Consider the following 18,133-nt stretch of genomic DNA (forward strand, 5'->3'; position numbering starts at 1 on the left):
TTAGCTTCAACAATATCTCCACTCTTCTCTTTTCAAGCATGACCATCTAGTGACCACTAATCTGATTAAAACTTGATATCTATCGTCCATTGTTGATAATATTTACAAGATATGACTTTATAGTGTAATGTTCTTGTTCCCATGAGCTCATGTTAATTAGCCTTGACAATATCACTACTCTTCTCTGTTCTAGTGACCACTGACATCTGTGGCCCATTGCTGCCAATTAGTGACCATAAATATTTACTGAATGAAGTTGACTGAATTTTTCAATTACTTCTACTCACTCGTTTGTTTGCTGCCCACACAAATGACCTTTAGTGTCTGCTAAATGGCATACTGTACATACAGTAATAGTGAAAATAATGATTTATTGAATTTAACCAACTTTATCCCCCTCCCCCAGGTTTCCCTGGCCCCAGAGGAGATGCGGGCGTCCCAGGTATCCCAGGCGAGGGCCGTCCAGGGGCCCCAGGGAAAAACGGGTTCCTGGGGAGGCCGGGGGAAAAGGGGCAGCCGGGGGAGGTTCTGGGGGCCTCAACAGGTCTCCCTGGATCACCTGGGTTTCCCGGAGGACCAGGAGACAAGGGAGAGCGAGGAGCATCGGGACCACCTGGAGGACCAGGTGGGTCTCAGCATGATAATGAACTAATAATCTGATCAATTAACCTTTGGGGATCAGTAAAGTAAGCTATGTATCTATCTATTGATCAAACTTTCTGTCCGTCTCGATATGAAAATGGGGAACACTGAGCTACCTACAACTTCAAAGGTTCAATGAAGCCCTCATAAGGCCTTTATAATGCCCACATGGATGCTTTTATTCAGCGTGGGATGTATGTTTCTATGTGGCTCTGTGTATCTGTACTGTATGTTGCTGTGTGTCCTGCTGTATATTACCCTGTGTCCTGTATTCTCCCAGGTTTTGACGGGCGGTCCGGTGTTTCCGGCGCTAAGGGTGAGCGTGGTACTGAAGGCTACCCCGGAACTCCAGGTCTTCCTGGACTTCCCGGAGAGGGCAGACCGGGTGGATTTCCCGGTCCTGCCGGACCAGCCGGAAGCAGAGGATTAACCGGACCTCCAGGTGAGAATCGGGAAAACAAGGGGAATGTCGTAGGATTTCCGGAATTTTGGATATGTTTGGGAATGTTGTCATTAATCCATTGAATCAATTGATTCCAGATCCCAGGCATCTCCTAGTCGTCGGCGCCTTTCGTTTTAGCCCACAGCGCGAACAGACAGAGACTCTTTCCTCCATGCCTGTGTGTTGATTGTGAATGCTCCGCACCACTCCTCTCCTTTATTGACATGTTCTCTCTATTTTTGTTTGATCCTTCAGTCCGTTTCCACTGGTTGCCTGTTTGTGATCTCCATCCCCAAAAGCGTTTCCTCTCACCTCTCTCTTTCTTTTCCATCTCCTCGTCCTTCTCCTCCTTCCTCCTCTCTTCCTGCACCGTCCCTATCACCTACATCCGTCATTATCATCACTCCATCCCTCTCTTCTTGGTGATGGGTCTCTCCCTAGGCTGTCAAGGTGAGCTACTCCCTTCCCTGCGTCCCTTCATCCCCCCCCCCCCCCCGCTCCGTCTTAGACCAGTCGCTCTAACCCTTGCCTCCTCCGCCCATCTTACCAACTCTAACTGCTCCATGCGATTTGGAATTCCCCATTTTAGAACAACTGGCTTCTAGAGCTAAGAACTGTTCTAGACCTTAAGCATTTGAGTCCAAAGAAAGAGATGGACAGTTGTTGAACTTCATAGTATTTTTTCAGGTAGCACTAATCTTCTAGGTGCAATCTTCACGTTGGATCTCTACTAAACCTAGGAATGACAATTTCCGGAAACTTTCCCAAAATTCTCAGGTTTTCCAAAAATCCTGGTTAGAAGATTCCCGGATTTCCTTCGTATTCCCCCCTGATTCCATGGATCTTCCAACAAGGATTTCTGGAAATCCTGGGAATTTTACCAGAATTTTGCAACCCTAACTAAACATAGCAGCAATTGTGTGTGTCGCTGTAACATTGATAGGCTTGTGTGAACCCTTATCCTCATAACCATCCAACCGACTCACCTCAACCTACGAACCTAAAAGCCTGTTCTAGAAACATATAGAAGACAGAAACCATAGAAGGCTTCCAAAAGGGTATTTATCATGTGGTTGAGCTATCTAATTGTACTCTGGAATTGCACTTGAGTGTACAGTATATTTTATCATGAATATTGGCATGATCACTTTTCATCCCTTGATAGGAGATTTGAATGTAACCTGTAACTATGTAAACCAGCAGGAATCATTTACATTTATCAATCTCATATTCCATACTTTCTCTCAATTTAAGTGCAATTGCAGCTTAAACTATGTCATGAAACAGTGTAACCGAACATGTATTTACATTCTTGTTCGCGTGACTTGCATTCTGAACTACAATAATTAAGCAATAAAGCCTGGGGGGGGTGTTGTATATGGCCAAAATACACTGTATACAGTACCAGTCAAAGGTTTGGACACACTCATTCAATGATTTTCTTTTTTTTACATTGTAGAATAATAGTGAAGACATCAAAACTATGAAATAGCACATATGGAATCATGTAGTAACCAAAAAAGTGTTAAACAAATTAAAACATATTTTATATTTGACTTTCTTCAAATAGCCACCCTTTGCCTTGATGACAGCTTTGCACACTCTTGGCATTCTCTCAACCAGCTTCACCTGGAATGCTTTTCCAACAGTCTTGAAGGAGTTCCCACATATGCTGAGCACTTGTTCGCTGCTTTTCCTTCACTCTGCGGTCCAACTCATCCCAAACCATCTCAATTTGATTGAGGTCAGGTGATTGTGGAGGCCAGGCCATTTTATGCAGCACTCCATCACTCTCCTCTCGGTAAAATATCCCTTACACAGCCTGTAGGTGTGTTGGGTCATTGTCCTGTTGAAAAACAAATGATAGTCCCACTAAGCCCAAACCAGATGGGATGGCGTATCGCTGCAGAATGCTGTGGTAGCCATGCTGATTAAGTGTGCCTTGAATTATAAATAAATCACAGACAGTGTCACCAGTAAACACCATAACACCTCGTCCATGCTTTACGGTGGGAAACACACATGGGGAGATCATCCGTTCACCCACACCGTGTCTCACAAAGACACAGCGGTTGGAACCAAAAATGTCAAATTTGGACCCATCAGACCAAAGGACAGATTTCCACCAGTCTAATGTCCATTGCTCGTGTTTCTTGGCCCAAGCAAGTTTCTTCTCATTATTGGTGTCCTTTAGTAGTGTTTTCTTTTGCAGCAATTCTACCATGAAGGTCTGATTCATGCAGTCTCCTCTGAACAGTTGATGTTGAGGTGTGTCTGTTACTTGAACTCTGTGAAGCATTTATTTGGGCTGCAATTTCTGAAGCTGGTAACTCTAATGAACTTAGCCTCTGCAGCAGAGGTAACTCTGGGTCTTCCTTTCATCTCTCATGAGAGCCAGTTTCATCATAGCGCTTGATGATTTTTTGCGACTGCACTTAAAGAAACTCTCAAAGTTCTTGAAATTGTCCGTATTGACGGACCTTCATGTCTTGAAGTAATGGACTGTCGTTTGTCTTTGCTTATTTGAGCTGTTCTTGAATAATATGGACTTGCTCTTTTACCAAATAGGGCTATCTTCTGTACACCACCCCTGCCTCACAACACAACTGATTGGCTCTGTTAACTGTTAACTGAAAATGCATTCCAGCTGGTTGAGAAAATGCCAAGAGTGCAAAAAGCTGTTATCAAGGCAAAGGGTGTTGATTTTTTCACCTGGATCGCCCACAATCACCCAATCTCAACCCAACTGAGATGGTTTGGGATGAGTTGGACCGCAGAGTGAAGCAGTCAACAAGTGCTCAGCATATATGGGAACTCCTTCAAGACTGTTGGAAAAGTATTTCTCATGAAGCTGGTTGAGAGAATGCCAAGAGTGTGCACAGCTGTCATCAAGGCAAAGGGTGGCTACTTTGAAAAATGTCAAATATAAAATATATTTAGATTTGTTTAGCACTTTTTTGGTTACTACATGATTCCATATGTGTTATTTCATTGTTTTGATGTCTTCACTATTATTCTACAATGTAGAAAATAGCAAAAATAAAGAAAAACCCTTGAATGAGTAGGTGTCCACACTTTTGACTGGTACTGTATAGAAAAGTATGTGGACACTCCTAAGTTAGTGGATTCGGCTATTTCAGCCACACCCGTTGCTGACAGGTGTATAAAATTGAGCACACAGCCATGCAATCTCCATAGACAAATATTGGCAGTAGGTTGTCCTTACTGAAGAGCTCAGAGACTTTCAACGTGGCACCGTCATAGGATACCACCTTTCCAGCCAGTTAGTTCGTAAAATGTCTGTCCTGCTAGAGCTGCCCCGGCCAACTGTAAATGCTGTTATTGTGAACTGGAAACATCTAGGAGCAACAACGGCTCAGCCGCGAAGTGGTAGGCCACACAAGCTCACAGAATGTGACCGCTGAGTGCTGAAGCGCATAGCTCGTACAAATCGTCTGTCCTCGGTCGCAATACTCAATACAGAGTTCCAAACTGCCTCTGGAAGCAACGTCAGCACAATAACCTTTCATCGGGGTCTTCATGAAATGGGTTTCCATTGCCGAGCAGCCGCACACAAGCCTAAGATCACCATGCACAATGCCTTAGCGTCGGCTGGAGTGGTGTAATTGGACCATTGGAAACCTATTGGCAACACATTCTCTGGAGTGATGAATCACCCTTCACCATCTGGCAGTCCGACGGACAAATCTGGTTTTGGTGGTTGCCTGGAGAATGCTACCAGCCCCAATGCATAGTGCCAACTACAGCATACAATGACATTCTAGACAATTCTGTGCTTCCAAATTTTTGACAACAGTTTGGGGAAGGCCCTTTCCTGTTTCAGCATGACAAGGCCCCCGTGCACAAAGCGAGGTCCATACAGAAATGCGAGCCAAGCCTTATTGCCCAACATCAGTGCCTGACCTCACTAATGCTCTTGTGGAAGCATGTTCCCACAACAATTTTCCAACATCGAGTGGAAAGCCTTCCCAGAAGAGTGGAGGCTTTTATAGCAGCAAAGGGAGGACCAACTCTATATTATTGGGCATTGTTTCGGAATGAGATGTTCGATGAGCAGGTGTCCACATACTTTAGGCTGTTATTATGTGCGACACAACGAGGAGAGCCTGAATACAGCCATTAGCCATGGTATATTGGCCATATAGCACAAACCCCCAAGGTGCCTTGTTGCTATTATAAAATAAATGTTTTGTCATAACTGCGGTCTGATACACAACGGCTGTCTACCAATCAGCATTCAGGGCTTAAACCACCCAGTTTATAATGTAATTTAGATACTGAATATGATTGTAGTATATGTCACAATAAGGTAAGTTTTTAACAGTGCAATAAAGGTAAGTTATGGTAAATTTGGTTATTTTTATGTCATATGTTTCTAAATCAGCACTTTCTCCCTCCCCTATTTGAACAATTATTTTACTTTAATGCACTATTGTTTTTCAGAGGAAAGAGTTATGCCTGACTCGCTGTCCTCTCCCTCCCCGCCCAGGCTACCCCGGTGTGAAGGGAGCCAGAGGTGATGCAGGCTTTCCAGGCCCAGCTGGGATGAAGGGACAACCAGGAGAACCAGGAGGCGATGGCTCTCCAGGACGCAGGGGTCTTCCAGGACCACCGAGCCCCGGGGGAAGAGACGGCATCCCTGGGGGACCAGGAAGAAAGGGTAAGGTGGTGGTGGATAACCAAACATAGACACCTCCCTAGCTAACTTCCAAGCCAAGGTAGGGTGGACACTCACAATAGTGCAAATCTCAAATTACACCGTTCAGTGCACTATTTTTAACCAGAGCCACGTCGGGCACTTGGCATTTTTAGAGAGATGACTAGAGTAATTGGACCCATACCTACTATTGCTCTATTGATGTTTATTTGGCTTGGAAATGTCGATCTAAAGTGGATATTAGTCAGATCCACGGGCCATTTTCTAATCATGACCCCTTTCCTGTTCACAGGCGAGAGCGGTTACCCCGGACTGGTGGGTTTCCCCGGAATGCCAGGTAACCCTGGAAGACCTGGAGGTCCCGGAGGGAAAGGAGCTCCCGGATTCTCAGGAAGAGACGGTCTGCCCGGAGATTTCGGAGCGCCGGGACCTAAAGGTACGGGATTGGAAATGACAGAACTAAGGGAATGATGGGAAGGGAGTTGATAGGGAGTAGATTATCATTTTAATATGACATGATGAATAGTCTCACAGTACTTTTCTTTTGGTTTAGTTTCACCAATGTTTTTCTGTGGCTGGTTCAAACCCTAACTGTGTTATTTGGTTCAAAGAGAAACTGAATGATGTGGCTTCTCTCTATGTGTGTGTGTTCCAGGTGACAGAGGTAACGCTGGTCCACCCGGCGCACCCTCTCTGCCCGTCAGAGTTGAGTACATTGAGAAGGGACAGATGGGCGACAATGGTGCCAACGGTCTACCCGGTTTCCCTGGACCTAGAGGTAGGTGGTAGGCTACAAATCAACATTGTCATCCGTTTTGTGCCAAATGTGTGTCACCCACAAGGTCTTACATCTGCCATTTTGTTACAAAATGTGAGCCACCAACCGAGGCTGAAGATAACAAAGGTTAATACAAGAGGGTTCTAATATCCCATCACTCTTTGAGTAAATGAGGAAGATTTCTAAACAATCGGACCAGAGATGCTATTTAGCAACGGTGCTAGTCCTATGAATCTGTTTATTTTCAAAAGCATCCTCTTGGAATTATTACGTTGTCCTAAACTGGATATCTTCAACCTGGCCACCATCAAGCTCCTGCAGCAGCCATTTTGTGCTAAACGTGTGTCACCAACAAGCTCCTTCAGCCGCCATTAAGGATCAAATGCTTATCACCAACAAGCTCCTACATCCTCCATTTTGTGCCTCCCTGTCCCCAGGTGACAAGGGTTTCCCAGGGCTGCCTGGTCGACAGGGTTTGCCCGGGCTGCCTGGTTATGCTGACAGGGCTAAAGGAGAACAAGGACTTCCTGGTATCCCCGGACGCCCAGCCGGGCCAGGCTACCCAGGGCCTAAAGGATCTCCCGGTATCATCGGCTTCCCTGGCATGCCTGGACCTAGGGTAGGCACATACACCACCATACAAAGAGTTTAACAGTGATGTTGTAGACAGAAGTGGCAGTTGATGTTATACTGAGTTTGACATTATTATTGTTCTGTAGGGTGACGATGGCGAACCTGGTTTCCCTGGAAACCCCGGAGTCCTTGGTCAGCCAGGTGCCAAAGGTGAGTCGCTGTCACATCACCTGTTGTATGCCTATCTGTGAACCTCATGTCATCTTACTGTACCTATGTTGGTCTCTTCCCTGTGCTATTCTCTTAACTGTATTCTCTTACCATTGTTGGTCTCTTATCTGTGCTATTCTCTTAACTGTATTCTCTTACCATTGTTGGTCTCTTATCTGTGCTATTCTCTTAACTGTATTCTCTTACCATTGTTGGTCTCTTATCTGTGCTATTCTCTTAACTGTATTCTCTTACCATTGTTGGTCTCTTATCTGTGCTATTCTCTTACCAGTTGTATTGTGTTATCTCTGCCATTCTTTCCTGTACCTTTTCAGTGTAAAGGTTTTGTATTGGTTAAGTTCTTACCTGTATATTGTATGGTTCTCAGGTGAGAGAGGTGACTCGTCCGGCTACCCCGGAGGTCCCGGAGCTAAAGGTGAGGCCGGAACCCCTGGTTACTCAGGCAACCCAGGTGCTAAAGGCGCCCCCGGGGACAACGGTTTTGCAGGCGGCCCTGGGTTCAACGGACAGAAGGGAGCACCGGGAGATCGAGGAATACCCGGACAAATGGGTGAGTCGGGTGATAAAGTCACCGGAAGTGATGTCATAAAGGTCACACAGGTTAATTAATCATGTCACAGGAAGTGATATAGAAAAAAAGAGGGAAAGAAACCTTATCATTATTAATATTTTCTTTACGTTCATTTGTGCTCACACATGTTCCCTGGTGTGTTTTTTGGGGGTCTCCCCTTCTCAGGTACCCCTGGTTTCACCGGTGCTAAGGGTCTGAATGGATACCCAGGAGGAAGAGGTCTAGACGGGACACCTGGCCGCTCCGGCTTCCCTGGAACACCTGGAGAGAAAGGTTTGTTTAGACACTCTGAACCATAGTCTCCTCTAGCTTTTCCATGCCACATATTACCATTTCTAATACAGCATCATTGGCCTGAGAGAAGATGGTTCTTTATCTTAAACTGACATGGCTTGCTCTAACATAACTTTAGTATGCCATTTTATTGTAGGCGATATTATAATGCAATAATAGTATTCTTTCTCAAGGTCTGCCGGGATCTCCTGGTCTTGATGGGCTCAACGGACTGGCCGGACCCAAGGGTCTACCAGGAACCCCAGGTTATAGTGAGGGGGGTCGTCCCGGCACTCCTGGAGCAGCCGGTCTGAAGGGAGAGAGGGGCTCCTCCATCCCAGGTGGACCTGGGTACAACGGAGAGAAGGGAGCTAGAGGAGAGTCAGGTGAGGAAAGATCAATCAATCAGTCAATCAAATAATCAATCAAATGTATTTTATATTACGTTTTATATCGCCAGTATTCACAAAGTGCTTTAAAGATAGCTGGCTGAGAAGCACAGATGAGCATAGATGAGTAACCTTGATGAGTAACATGATGACCGACTCCAACCCTAACACTGCCTATAGACTTGTGTTAGCTCCCCGAGCTAATGCCTAAGCTTTAGCTCAGCAGGCTGACACAGTCTTGTGGCGTGCAGAAGACCAGGGTTTCGAACACTGGTTGGTCACATAGACATAGATAATATACAGTGCCTTCGGAAAGTATTCAGACCCCTTGACTTTTGCCAAAAACGGTGCAGTAGAAAGGACTATCAACACATACTGAACAGCACATGTTATAGACAGAAGCGGGCTACATGGCAGACCAATCCAAACTCATCTCCCGGCATGTCCAGCCCATACATTATCTCAGCCAATCATGGCTAGTGGGAACGTTCCTGTCTTTTTCCATGGATAAACCAACTAGGCTCGTAATTTAACCATTGTATTCATATTTATGGATGGAATATAAGTTTGTTATTACGGCACATTAATGTTCGTATGTTCCAGAAGGCATTTCTGCCCAAAAACCCATTTTGATTTTAAAAAATGCTGCTCCATAGAAGTAAAAGTCACCCAGTTAAGTTCTACTTGAGTAAAAGTATACAATTATTTGGTTTAAAATATACTTAAGTATCAAAAGTAAAAGTATAAATCATTTATAAATCTTTATATTAAGCAAACCAGATGACACCATTTTCTTTTTTTTAAATCTTTTTTTTAACGGAAAGCCAGGGGCACACTCCAACATTTAGACATAATTTACAAACAAAGCATGTCGGTTTAGTCAGTCCACCAGATCAGAGGCAGTGGGGATGACCGGGGATGTTCGGTTGATAAGTTTGTGAATTTAACTATTTTTCTGTCATTCAATTTAATTATAGTTTTGTATGCCTTTAGTGAAAGGTACTATGCTTTAATATTTAATAATTTTATCCCTCCGAATTCATATTCATTATATAAAAAGGCAGTTTAATTTTGTCTGGCTTGTCGTTCCAAATAAATTGGAAAACATTTGCTCATATAATTAAAAACAATTCGTTAGGTGTAGGCAGGGCCATAAGTAAATAGATAAACTGGGTATGACTAAAGAATAAATTAGGGTGATTTTTCCACAAATAAACAGGTGTTGTCCTTGCCATGTTTGCAAGATCTCATCTAATTTGGCTAACTGTCTATTAAAATGTATTGTAGTGAGAGAATTTCTTTATTTTGGGATACGAATACCGAGTATGTCCACTTCGCCGTCGGACCATTTTGTTGGTAAACTACACGGTAATGTAAAAGTAGTATTTTTTAGCGATCCAATATTTAATATGGTTTACATATCATAATTTGTTTTTAATCCAGAGAGGTTAGAGAAATTATCTAGATCCTCTATGAGGCTATGGGATCCAACCTCTCACAGCTTTGTTTTTTTAAGCCCTGGATTTCTCACCCCTTGATATTATTGTTGGATCTGATTTTAATAATAGCTAACATTTCGATGGCCATAATAAATAAATATGCTGATAGTGGACAACCTTGTTTTATTCCTCTTGACATTTTAATACTTTCTGAGAAGTAGCTATTATTTACCATTTTACACCTGGGGTTACTATACATAACTTTAACCCATTGTATAAGAGTGTGTGTGTGTTGATGCTGACCCCAACTCTTGTCTGGATGTCAGGGGGTCCTGGTGTGACGGGCTTCCCAGGACTGCCTGGTCTTCGTGGGGAGACGATCATTTCTAATATCCCTGGACCACTGGGAGACCCTGGCCTGCCAGGAATCGATGGAGAAGAAGGTAATTTAACCCTTCATTTGGCCTTTTACAAAACTATAGATTGATTGTTTAACTATTGATTGATATTTTTAACTTATTTTGTACATACAGTTGAAGTCGGAAGTTTACATACACTTAGGTTGGAGTCATTAAAACTTGTTTTTCAACCACTCCACAAATGTCTTGTTAACAAACTATTCCTTTGGCAAGTCGGTTAGGACATCTACTGTGTGCATGACACAAGTCAATTTTCCAACAATCGTTTACAGACAGATTGTTTCACTTATAATTCACTGTATCACAATTCCAGTGGGTCAGACGTTTACATACACTAAATTGACTGTGCCTTTAACAGCTAGGAAAATTCCAGAAAATGATGTCACGGCTTTAGAAGCTCCTGATAAGTGACATCGTTTGAGTCAATTGGAGGTGTACCTGTGGATGTATTTCAAGGCCTACCTTCAAACTCAGTGCCTATTTGCTTGACATCATGAGAAAATCAAAAGAAATCCATTAAGACCTCAGAAACAAAAGATTGTAGACCTCCACAAGTCTGGTTCATCCTTGGGAGCAATTTCCAAATGCCTGAAGGTACCACGTTCATCTGTACAAACAATAGTACTCAAGTATAAACAACATGGAACCACGCAGCCGTCATACCGCTCAGGAAGGAGACGAGTTCTGTCTCCTAGAGATGAGCGTACTTTGGTGTGAAAAGTGCAAATCAATCCCAGAACAGCAGCAAAGGACCTTGTGAAGATGCTGAAGGAAACAGGTACAAAAGTATCTATATCCACAGTAAAACAAGTCCTATATTGACGTAACCTGAAAGGCCGCTCAGCATGGAAGAAGCCACTGCTCCAAAACCGCCATAAAAAAGCCAGACTACGGTTTGCAACTGCACATGGGGACAAAGATCATACTTTTTGGAGAAATGTTCTCTGGTCTGATGAAACAAAAATAGAACTGTTAGGCCATAATGACAATTGTTATGTTTGGAGGAAAAAGGGGGAGGCTTGCACACCAATGAACACCTTCCCAACCGTGAAGCATGGGGGTGGCAGCTCCATGTTGTGGGGGTGCTTTGCTGCAGGACGTACTGGTGCACTTCATAAAATAGATGGCGTCATGAGGTAGGAAAATTATGTGGATATATTGAAGGAACATCTCAAGACATCAGTCAGGAAGTTAAAGCTAGGTCGCAAATGGATCTTCCAAATGGACCCCAAGTATACTTCCAAAGTTGTGGCAAAATGGCTTAAGGACAACAAAAGCAAGGTATTGGAGTGGCCATCACAAAGCCCTGACTTCAATCCCATAGAATATTTGTGGGCAGAACTGAAAAAGCATGTGCGAGCAAGGAGGCCTACAAACCTGACTCTGTTACATCAGGAGGAATGGGCCAAAATTCACCCAACTTATTGTGAGAAGTTTGTGGAAGGCTACCAGAAACGTTTGACTCAAGTTAAACAATTTAAAGGCAATGCTACCAAATACTAATTGAGTGTATGTAAACTTCTGACCCACTGGGAACGTAATGAAAGAAATTAAAGCTGAAATAAATAATTCTCTCTACTATTATTCTGACATTTCACATTCTTAAAATAAAGTGGTGATCCTAACTGACCGAAGACAGGGATTTTTACTAGGATTAAATGTCAGGAATTGTGAAACTGAGTTTAAATGTATTTTGCTAAGGTGTATGTAAACTTCCAACTTCAACTGTAATGTTGCTGCTACCGTCTCTTATGGCCAAAAATAACTTCTGGGCATCCGAATTGTGATTACTCAACACTGACTTGCAGAATTATTTTTTTCCTTTAACGAGTCTGACGAGCTCGACGTGAGTGATATATGTTTTGTTGGGCCTGTATATCACTGCTTTCCCAGAAACAGGCCCAGATCCCCGTCATTTACGTGAAGAGAAGGAGGAGAAAAAGGGGTCAGAGGGCAGGCTGCCTTCTGAGAATTTGTATTCGATCGAATAAACCCCAACTTCCTTCCATTCTGCTAGCAAACGTGCAATCTTTGGAAAATAAAATTGATTAACTACGTGGAAGATTAAACTACCAACGGGACATTCAAAACTGTAACATATTATGTTTCACGGGGTCGTGGCTGAACGGCGACATTCTCAATATACAGCTGGCTGGTTATACGGTGTATCGGCAGGATAGAACAGCGACGTCTGGTAAGACAAGGGGCAGCGGACTATGTATTTTTGTAAATAACAGCTGGTGCACGATATCTAAGGAAGTCTCAAGGTTTTGCTCGCCTGAGGTAGAGTATCTCATGATAAGCTATAGACCACACTATCTACCTAGAGAGTTTTAATCTTTTTCGTAGCTGTCTACAATACCACCACAGACTGACGCTGGCACTAAGACCGCACTGAATGAGCTGTATTCCGCCATAAGCAAAAAGGAAAATTCTCACCCAGAGGCGGCGCTCCTAGTAGCCGGGGACTTTAATGCAGGGAAACTTAAATCCGTTTTACCAAATTTCTATCTGCATATTAAATGTGCAACCAGAAGGAAAAAACTCTGGACCCCTTTTACTCCACACACAGAGCTTACAAGCAAAAATTAAAGCAGGAAGCACCAGTGACTCGATCAATGAAAAAGGTTGTCAGATGAAGCAGATGCTAAGCTACAGGACTGTTTTGCTAGCACAGACTGGAATATGTCCAAGGATTCCTCCAATGGCATTGAAGAGTACGCCACATCAGTGATTGGCTTCATCAATAAGTGCATCGATGACGTCGTCCCCACAGTGACTGTACGTACATACCGCAACCAGAAGCCAGGCAACATCCGCACAAAGCTAAAGGCTAGAGCTGCCGCTTTCAAGGAGCTTATACGAAATCCCGCTATGCCCTCCAACAAACCATCAAACAGGCAAAGCGTCAATACAGGACTAAGATCGAATAGTACTACACCGGCTCTGACGCTCGTCAGATGTGTCATGGTTTGCAAACCATTACAGACTACAAAGGGAAGCACAGCCAAGAGCTGCCCAGTGACATGAGCCTACCAGACGAGCTAAACTACTAATACACTCGCTTCGAGGAAAATAACACTGAACCATGCATGAGAGCACCAGCTGTTCTGGAAGACTGTGTGATCACGCTCTCCCCAGCCAATGTGAGTAAGACCTTTAAACAGGTCAACATTCACAAGGCCACAGGGCCAGACAGATTACCAGGAAGTGTACTGCGAGCATGCGCTGACCAACTGGCAATTGTCTTCACTGACATTTTCAACCTCTCCCTTTCCGAGTCTGTAATACCAACATGTTTCAAACAGACCCACTCCAACTTGCATACCGCCAAAAGAGATCCACAGATGATGCAATCTCTATTGCACTTCACACTGTCCTTTCCCTCCTGGACAAAAGGAACACCTATGTGAGAATGCAATGCATTAACTACAGCTCAGCGTTCAACACCATAGTACCCTCAAAGCTCATCAATAAGTTAAGGACTCTAGGACTAAACACCTCCCTCTGCAACTGGATCATGGACTTCCTGACGGGCCACCCCCAGGTTGTAGGGTAGGTAACAAAACATTTGCCACGCTGATCCTCCACAAAGGGGCCCCTCAGGGGTGTGTGCTCTGTCCCCTCCTGTACTCCCTGTTCACTCATGACTACACGGCCAGGCACGACTCCAACACCATTAAGTTTGGCGATAACACAACAGTCTAATCACAGATAACGACGAGACAGCCTATAGGGGGAGGTCAGAGACCTCACCATGTGGTGCCAGGACAACAACCTCTTCCTCAATGTGATCAAGACAAAGAAGATGATTCTACACCTGCATTGCTTGCTGTTTGGGGTTTTAGGCTGGGTTTCTGTACAGCACTTTGAGATATCAGCTGATGTACGAAGGGCTATATAAATAAATTTGATTTGATTTGATTTGATGATTGTGGACTACAGGAAAAAGACGTCCATTCTCATCGACGGGGCTGTAGTGGAACAGGTTGAGAGCTTCAGGTTCATTGGTGTCAACATTACCAACAAACTAACATGGTCCAAGCACACCAAGACAGTCATGAAGAGGGCACGACAAAACCTATTCCCCCTCAGGAGACTGAAAAGATTTTGCATGGGTCCTCAGATCCTCAAAAGGTTCTACAGCTGTACCATCGAGGGCATCCTAACTGGTTTCATAACTGCCTGGTATGGCAACTGCTCGGCCTCCGACCGCAAGGCAATGACTCCAGCCAACCTAGTCACAGACTGTTCTCTCTGCTACCACACGGCAAGCGGTACCGGAGCGCCAAGTCTAGGTCCAAGAGGCTTCTAAACAGCTTCTACCCCCAAGCCAGAAGACTCCTGAACATCTAATCAAATGGCCACCCAGACTATTTGCATTGCCCCCCCTTTACACTGCTGCTACTCTCTGTTGTAATCATCTATACATAGTCACTTTAATAACTCTACCTACATGTACATATTACCTCAACTAACCGGTGCCCCCGCACAATGACTCAGTACCGGTACCCCCCTGTATATAGTCTCGCTATCGTTATTTTACTGCTGCTCTTTAATTACTTGTTACTTTTATTTCTGATTTCTTATTCATATTTTTTTTTTAATAAACTGCGTTGTTGGTTAGGGGCTCGTAAGTAAGCATTTCACTGTTGTATACTGCGCATGTGACTAATATAATTTGATTTGATTTGATCAGCTGAGATTAGTCTCCTTATATTCCTCCATCTCAATTTCCTCCTCTTTCTTCCATGTTCTTCTCCTCCTTTCCACTCCTTTCTACTTTCCCCTCTCTCTTTCCTCCCTACATCTCTCCATCTCTTTCCACTCTATATCTATACCTAGTTTACTGAGTGTTAACATCTCCTCTCCCCTCTGTCCATTCCTCCAGGTTGTCCTCTTCTCCTTCTCCTTCTCTCCATTTCTCCCTCTGAGTCATCTCTCATTCTCCTCCCTCCATCTAAATCCAACACTCTATAGACCTTTATACTGTAGCTGGTTCACTCTTGTGTTAATTGTTTATGGTCGGATCCTCCAGGTTACCGTGGTCCTCCAGGCCCCCCAGGCCCACCGGGGCCCGGTACAGCCCAAGGGGACAGAGGCGACTCTGGGCTCTCTGGCATCCCTGGTACCCCTGGTAACCGTGGAGACCCTGGGGGTCCAGGTGGCCCAGGACGGGACGGGAACCCTGGATTCAAAGGTACAGGGATGACAAATCAATGTACTGTAATATCCATCCGAATGTGATTCAAAAGCAAGGTACAGTGATGATGGCTCTCAGATTGAGGATGATTACCCTTGACGGTAGCCTTATAGACTCATAGGGTCAAATCATAGGGTCAAATCATAGGGTCAACCATATAGTTTTTTTTTTTTTTAAGATTTATTTCAAGTAAGATTCCCGTTTGAGTATCAACCTAAATTGGATGTTGATCTGAAACGTACAATTTGTCTGATGGGCACATTTGTTGACAACTCAATAAAGTATCAGCCAGAATTGGATGTTTATCTGACATTTTCTTACCCCGTAGTTGGTGTACCGCGTGTCTGATGGGGTGTGTTGTAAATGTTGTTGTTGTTGTTGCTGTGTTGCCCAGGAGAGAGAGGTGACTCTGGGTACAGTGGAGCATCAGGACAAATGGGCTTCCCTGGAGATCCAGGATACTACGGTGGGAAAGGACCCAAAGGAAGGAGAGGTGAGAGACTTATCCTTTTAACACACACTGATCTTGAAGATGAAACACTTGTCTTTGTCAATTTGATTAATTAATTGTAAAAAATGTATCTCTCATTTTGCTCTCTCTCTCTCTCTACCCCTCTCTCTCTTTCCCTATCCTGTCCTTCCTCTCCCTTCTATCCCCTCCTCACACTTCTCTCCCTCCCCCTCTAGGTGATACTGGTCGTAAGGGACCCCAAGGTATAACTTTCCCCAGGCCGGACATTCCGACACCCTATGGAGACATGGGAGACCCCGGGACCAACGGAACTCCAGGGTCCGTGGGAGAAGCAGGCAATCCCGGCATGCCAGGCAGGGGGGGTGAGTAGCCCACTTAGAACAGCCAGAGGCCAGGCAGGGGGGTAAGTAACCTACTTGGGACTATATTCACAAAGCATCTCAGAGAAGGAATACTGATCTAGGATCAGTTTTGCCTTGTGTGGATTCAGACTTACCACAGTCACCCCCTAATCCCATATCTAGGATCAGTTTACAGTACCCTGATCCAAACCTGACCCATTAGGGATTAAAACATGAAGTAACATCAGAACCTCCTCCTCTGTTCCAGGTCCTAAAGGAAGGCCCGGCGCGGTAGGGAAGCTGGGGAGGAACGGAGGGTCAGGCCTGGACGGACCTCTGGGAGACTCTGGTCCTCCTGGTTTCCCTGGACCTACCGGGTCACAAGGTGTGTGTGTGTGTGTGTGTGTGTGTGTGTGTGTGTGTGTGTGTGTGTGTGTGTGTGTGTGTGTGTACGTACGCGCGCGTATAGTGCCTACAGTGTATTTGCCAACTGTGAGTATGAGTGTGTATCTAGAATGTCTGTATGTGAATCCGTCCGAACACACATCGACCTCTATACAACATGACAAGTCTTACATTGCTTTATAACCGCATCATAATGCATTATAGCCGGAGGTTTTAAGTAAAGTGATACCCAACATTTGAACCTGTACTACTTACATACTCCCTCCCCACTTCTCCCCTCCCCTCTCCCTCCCTTCCTCTCCTCTCTCACCCAGGTCTGCCCGGTAAGCCTGGCCTGCAGGGTCCCCCAGGTAGTGTGGCGCGCAGCAGGAGTATTGGCTACACTCTGGTGAAGCACAGTCAGAACAACCAGGTGCCCATGTGTCCTCAGGGCATGGCTCAGCTCTGGGAAGGATACAGTCTGCTGTATGTTGAGGGACAGGAGAAGGCCCATAACCAGGACCTTGGTACGTCACACACACGCTTGCACACACACGCACACACACACACGCGCGCACACACACAAGGGCAACATGAGCGATTATACAATTCAGGCAGGCAGAGCGACCTACAAAACTTGCGGAAAGCTCAGCTTTATATCTCTCCTCCCCGACTCCCCCATCTCTCCCCCTTCTCTCCACCTCTCTCCCTCCTCTCCCCTCTCTCGCAGGTATGGCAGGCTCCTGCCTTCCCCGTTTCAGCACTGTCCCGTTCCTGTACTGCACGCCCAATGAGATCTGCTACTACGCCAGCCGCAACGACAAGTCCTATTGGCTGTCCACCACGGCACCCATCCCCATGATGCCGGTGGGAGAGGAGGCTATCAGCCAGTACATCAGCAGGTGCTCCGTGTGCGAGGCCTACTCCCAGCCTGTAGCTGTCCACTCACAGGACCTCACCATCCCCACCTGCCCTGCCGGCTGGAGATCCCTCTGGATCGGGTACTCCTTTCTCATGGTGAGTTGGGGCGGGATTAAGGCCAGATTTAATCCACTGTGCATTATAGAGCGTTGTCGCCCAGAATGCCTTAAGCCAATATTCCTGCGTTTGCGATCACATTCATGGCAACCGCTGAAGATGTCGGCTCAATCGTAAAATGGCCTTTAAATGTCAATCACGCTTTGAATCCTGGCCTATATTTGATTCTCTAATGAAAGCTAGTTCACTACCCAATAACTACATAGTCTAAACCACCATCTAGAGACTAACACCTAGGTCTTGTCTGGTCCCCTCCTCTC

The 18,133-nt window shown here is 45.0% G+C and overlaps 1 protein-coding gene across 6 annotated transcripts in view; it reads left to right on the plus strand.

Moving 5' to 3' along the window:
- The window catches only part of LOC109896348 (collagen alpha-6(IV) chain), a 162,101-nt gene that overhangs the window by 140,786 nt on the left and 3,182 nt on the right, over positions 1 to 18,133 (plus strand). For 5 of the 6 annotated variants that reach the window (XM_031832084.1, XM_031832085.1, XM_031832086.1 and 2 more), the window contains 18 exons: positions 407 to 625; positions 923 to 1,084; positions 1,526 to 1,534; positions 5,595 to 5,765; positions 6,055 to 6,198; positions 6,418 to 6,540; positions 6,978 to 7,159; positions 7,260 to 7,323; positions 7,712 to 7,894; positions 8,081 to 8,188; positions 8,383 to 8,574; positions 10,343 to 10,459; positions 15,474 to 15,635; positions 16,033 to 16,131; positions 16,326 to 16,472; positions 16,720 to 16,836; positions 17,171 to 17,362; positions 17,566 to 17,852. In XM_031832084.1, coding sequence (XP_031687944.1) covers positions 407 to 625; positions 923 to 1,084; positions 1,526 to 1,534; positions 5,595 to 5,765; positions 6,055 to 6,198; positions 6,418 to 6,540; positions 6,978 to 7,159; positions 7,260 to 7,323; positions 7,712 to 7,894; positions 8,081 to 8,188; positions 8,383 to 8,574; positions 10,343 to 10,459; positions 15,474 to 15,635; positions 16,033 to 16,131; positions 16,326 to 16,472; positions 16,720 to 16,836; positions 17,171 to 17,362; positions 17,566 to 17,852 — 2,678 coding nt within the window. The remainder of the gene's footprint in view (positions 1 to 406; positions 626 to 922; positions 1,085 to 1,525; positions 1,535 to 5,594; positions 5,766 to 6,054; positions 6,199 to 6,417; positions 6,541 to 6,977; positions 7,160 to 7,259; positions 7,324 to 7,711; positions 7,895 to 8,080; positions 8,189 to 8,382; positions 8,575 to 10,342; positions 10,460 to 15,473; positions 15,636 to 16,032; positions 16,132 to 16,325; positions 16,473 to 16,719; positions 16,837 to 17,170; positions 17,363 to 17,565; positions 17,853 to 18,133) is intronic. The other variant, XM_031832087.1, reaches the window with a different exon arrangement.

The sequence above is a fragment of the Oncorhynchus kisutch genome, linkage group LG9, assembly GCF_002021735.2.
Source record: "Oncorhynchus kisutch isolate 150728-3 linkage group LG9, Okis_V2, whole genome shotgun sequence".
Taxonomy (NCBI): domain Eukaryota; kingdom Metazoa; phylum Chordata; class Actinopteri; order Salmoniformes; family Salmonidae; genus Oncorhynchus; species Oncorhynchus kisutch.